This window comes from Sapajus apella, unplaced genomic scaffold, assembly GCF_009761245.1.
Source record: "Sapajus apella isolate SASKATOON/1434 unplaced genomic scaffold, GSC_monkey_1.0 scaffold136, whole genome shotgun sequence".
In the NCBI taxonomy this organism is placed as follows: Eukaryota; Metazoa; Chordata; class Mammalia; order Primates; family Cebidae; genus Sapajus; species Sapajus apella.
Window position 1 is genome coordinate 1253941 of NW_022437076.1, and position 3389 is coordinate 1257329.

Here is a 3389-nt window from a genome sequence, read left to right on the forward strand (position 1 = left end):
CAGAGGGACACACAGGAGCACTTGCCACCTCCCTGACATCACCCACTACAGAGGGACACACAGGAGCACCTGGCCACCTCCCTGACATCACCCACTATAGAGGGACACACAGGAGCACCCGGCCACCTCCCTGACATCACCCACTACAGAGGGACACACAGGAGCACCCGGCCACCTCCCTGACATTACCCACTACAGAGGGACACACAAGAGCACTGGGTCACCTCCCTGACATCACCCACTGCAGAGGGACACACAGGAGCAGCCGGCCACCTCCCTGACATCACCCACTGCAGAGGGTCACACAGGAGCACCCAGTCACGTCCCTGACATTATCCACTGCAGAGGGTCACACAGGAGCACCCGGCCACCTCCCTGACATCACCCACTGCAGAGGGTCACACAAGAGCACACAGAGACCTCCCTGACATCACCCACTGCACAGGGTCACAAAGGAGCACCTGGCCACCTCACTGACATCACCAACTGCAGAGGGTCAGACAGAAGCAGCCAGTAATCTCCCTGACATCACCAACTTGGTGCCTTTCCTTCTGGTCTTGTAGGCAATGCCATGTCCCTCAACTTCTGTTTGGAAAGGAAACTGCTTTCATTTTTGCTGTTAGCAGGAGGCAGGGCCCCCCAGACTCCCCTAGGATTAATGGACGGAGCCAGTGTGTTAATACTCAGCCTCGGCATGGCCTGGAGGTTGGCCAGACATGCAGTCTCTCAGCTCCCACTCAGACCCACCAAATCTAAATCTGCATGTTCAGGAGATTGCCAGGTGATTCCCATGAACACTTGGGATTGAGAAGTACCAATCTAAAATTAAATATTAATTTTGTAAAACTTCAGCTCCAAACAAACCCATGTATGTATTCTAAATGGTGAAGGAAAAAGGTCAAAGAGCCTGATGAGGCCGGGCACGCCAGCTCACGCCTATAATCCCAGCACTTTGGGAGGCTGAGGCGGGCGGATCACCTGAGGTCAGGAGTTCAAGACCAGCCTGGCCAACACGGTGAAACCCCATCTCTACTAAAAACACAAAAATTAGCCAGGTGTGGCGGCCTGTGCCTATAATCCCAGCTACTCGAGAGACTGAGACAGGAAAATTGTTTGAACCTGGGAGGCGGAGGTTTGTTTGAACCTCGGAGTGAGCCGAGATCGCACCACTGAACTCCAACCTAAGCAACAGTGCAAGACTCCGTCTCAAAAAAAAAAAAAAAAGAGCCTGATGAGATGCCTGTAAGTGCAGAACTTGTGGGTAAATCCAGATTTATCTTTCTTTCACTCTCTGTAACCCCAGGAGCACTGAGAACTCAATTATTAGCTGAATCTGTCTACAGCTGACAGATACAAGGAAAATGCATCTCAGACTGCCCAGTTAAGTGCTTTGCTAATTAAAAAACCTGGCTGGGTGAAGGCTGGGAAGGAGGCATTCACACAATAAAGAATAAAAGCACAGTCTGTCTCATTAACAATCATTATTTCGGGATGGATGCAGCGGCTCAAGCCTGTCATCCCAGCACTTTGGGAGGCCGAGGCAGGTGGATCACTTGAGCCCAGGAGTTCAAGACCAGCCTGGGCCACACAGCAAAACCCGTCTCTACTAAAAATACAAAACGTGAGAAGGGCGTGGTGGTGTGCACCTGTAATCCCAGCTACTTGTGAGGCTGAGGTGAGAGGATGGCTTGAACCTGGGAGGCAGGGGCTGCAGTGAGCAGAGATCGCACCACTGTACACCAGCCTGGACGACACAGTGAGACCCTGACTTAAAAATACACATATAGGCCAGGCACAGTGGATCACGCCTGTAATCCTAGCACTTTGAGAGGCCAAGGTGGGTGGATCATGAGGTCAGAAGTTCAAGACCGGCCTGACCAACATGGTGAAACCTCATCTCTACTAAAAATATAAAAGTTAGCCGGGCACAGTGGCAGGCACCTATAACCCCAGCTACTCGGGAGGCTGGGGCAGAAGAACTGCTTGAACCCAGGCGACAGAGGTTGCAGTGAGCCAAGACTGCACCACTGCACTCCAGCCTGGGCGATAGAGTGAGACTGTCTTTAAAAAAAAATGAAAAAAAAAATTTTTCTGAAAAACACCATGATTAGTACTCTAAGTCCTGGTTTACAACACTCTCAGGAAACTAATTTTCTCACCTAGAAGGTAATACCCATTCAGCCCACACTATTATGACTCTTTACATACATTACCTATACATGCTCCCAACAATTATATGGACAAAGCTTTACCATCCCCACTTTGCAGGAGAGAAAACTAAGGCCCAATGACTTTGAGTGATGAAACTGAGGATCACTCTCAAGTCTTTCACAGTAAACCTTTGGGATAAGATTTTGGTGAAGTCATTTGAGAGGCTGTACTCCATGTCCCAACCATATTAGAACCCACCATGCCAGCAGTGAGAAGCAGCTGTCTTACTAAGACAGTATTTATTATTATTATTTTATTTATTTATTTTTTGAGACAGAATCTCACTCTGTTGCCAAGGCTGGAGTGCAATGGTGCCATCTCGGCTCATTGCAACCTCTGCCTTGCGGGTTCAAACAATTCTCCTGCCTCAGCCTCCCCAGCAACTGGGATCACAGGTGTGTGCCACCACACCTGGCTGACTTTTCTATTTTTAGTAGAGATGGGGTTTTACCATGTTGGCCAGGCTGTTCTCGAACTCCTGACTCAGGTGATCCGCCTGCCTTGGCCTCCCAAAGTGCTAGGATTACAGGCATGAGCCACCACACCCGGCCCCGCAATTCTTATGTTTAAAAAGTGGCATAGAATTGACACCGTGACAATTCTAAGATGTTGAGGACCACGAATATTCATGGAAATAATGATGCCCTTCTTAAAGGAAAGCCAGAGGTGCGGTGAGCCTGGGGAGCAGGTGTCCAGGAGCCGCACGGAGCCAGGGCTGGAGCACCTACCTTGGATTCCATAGAGCCGGTTAAGGCGCGACCGCCGGGCCTCGTCGGTGTAGGGGACGGCCAGCCAGGGCATCTCACTGAAGTACTGTTTGAAGGACTCCTCCGACCTACAGAGAGACACATGTGGCAGGCAGGGCTCTATGATCATCCCACCTGCACCACCACTGAGTCCTCCCCACCCGGACCACCGCCATGTCCTCCCCGCCTGCACCACTAAGTCCTCCCCACCCGGACCACTGCCATGTCCTCCCCGCCTGTACCACCGCCAAGTCCTCCCCACCCGGACCACCGCCGAGTCCTCCCCACCCGGACCACCGCCATGTCCTCCCCACCCGGACCACCGCCGAGTCCTCCCACCTGCACCACCGCCGAGTCCTCCCCACCCGGACCACCGCCGAGTCCTCCCGCCCGCACCACCGCCGAGTCCTCCCCGCCCGCACCACCGCCGAG

General features: G+C 52.4%; 1 protein-coding gene across 1 annotated transcript in view; it reads right to left on the reverse strand.

Moving 5' to 3' along the window:
* NXN (nucleoredoxin) overlaps positions 1 to 3389 on the reverse strand; it is a 160173-nt gene that overhangs the window by 21733 nt on the left and 135051 nt on the right. The window contains exon 5 of the mRNA XM_032263459.1: positions 2940 to 3046. Within this exon, the coding sequence (XP_032119350.1) occupies positions 2940 to 3046 (107 nt within the window). The remainder of the gene's footprint in view (positions 1 to 2939; positions 3047 to 3389) is intronic.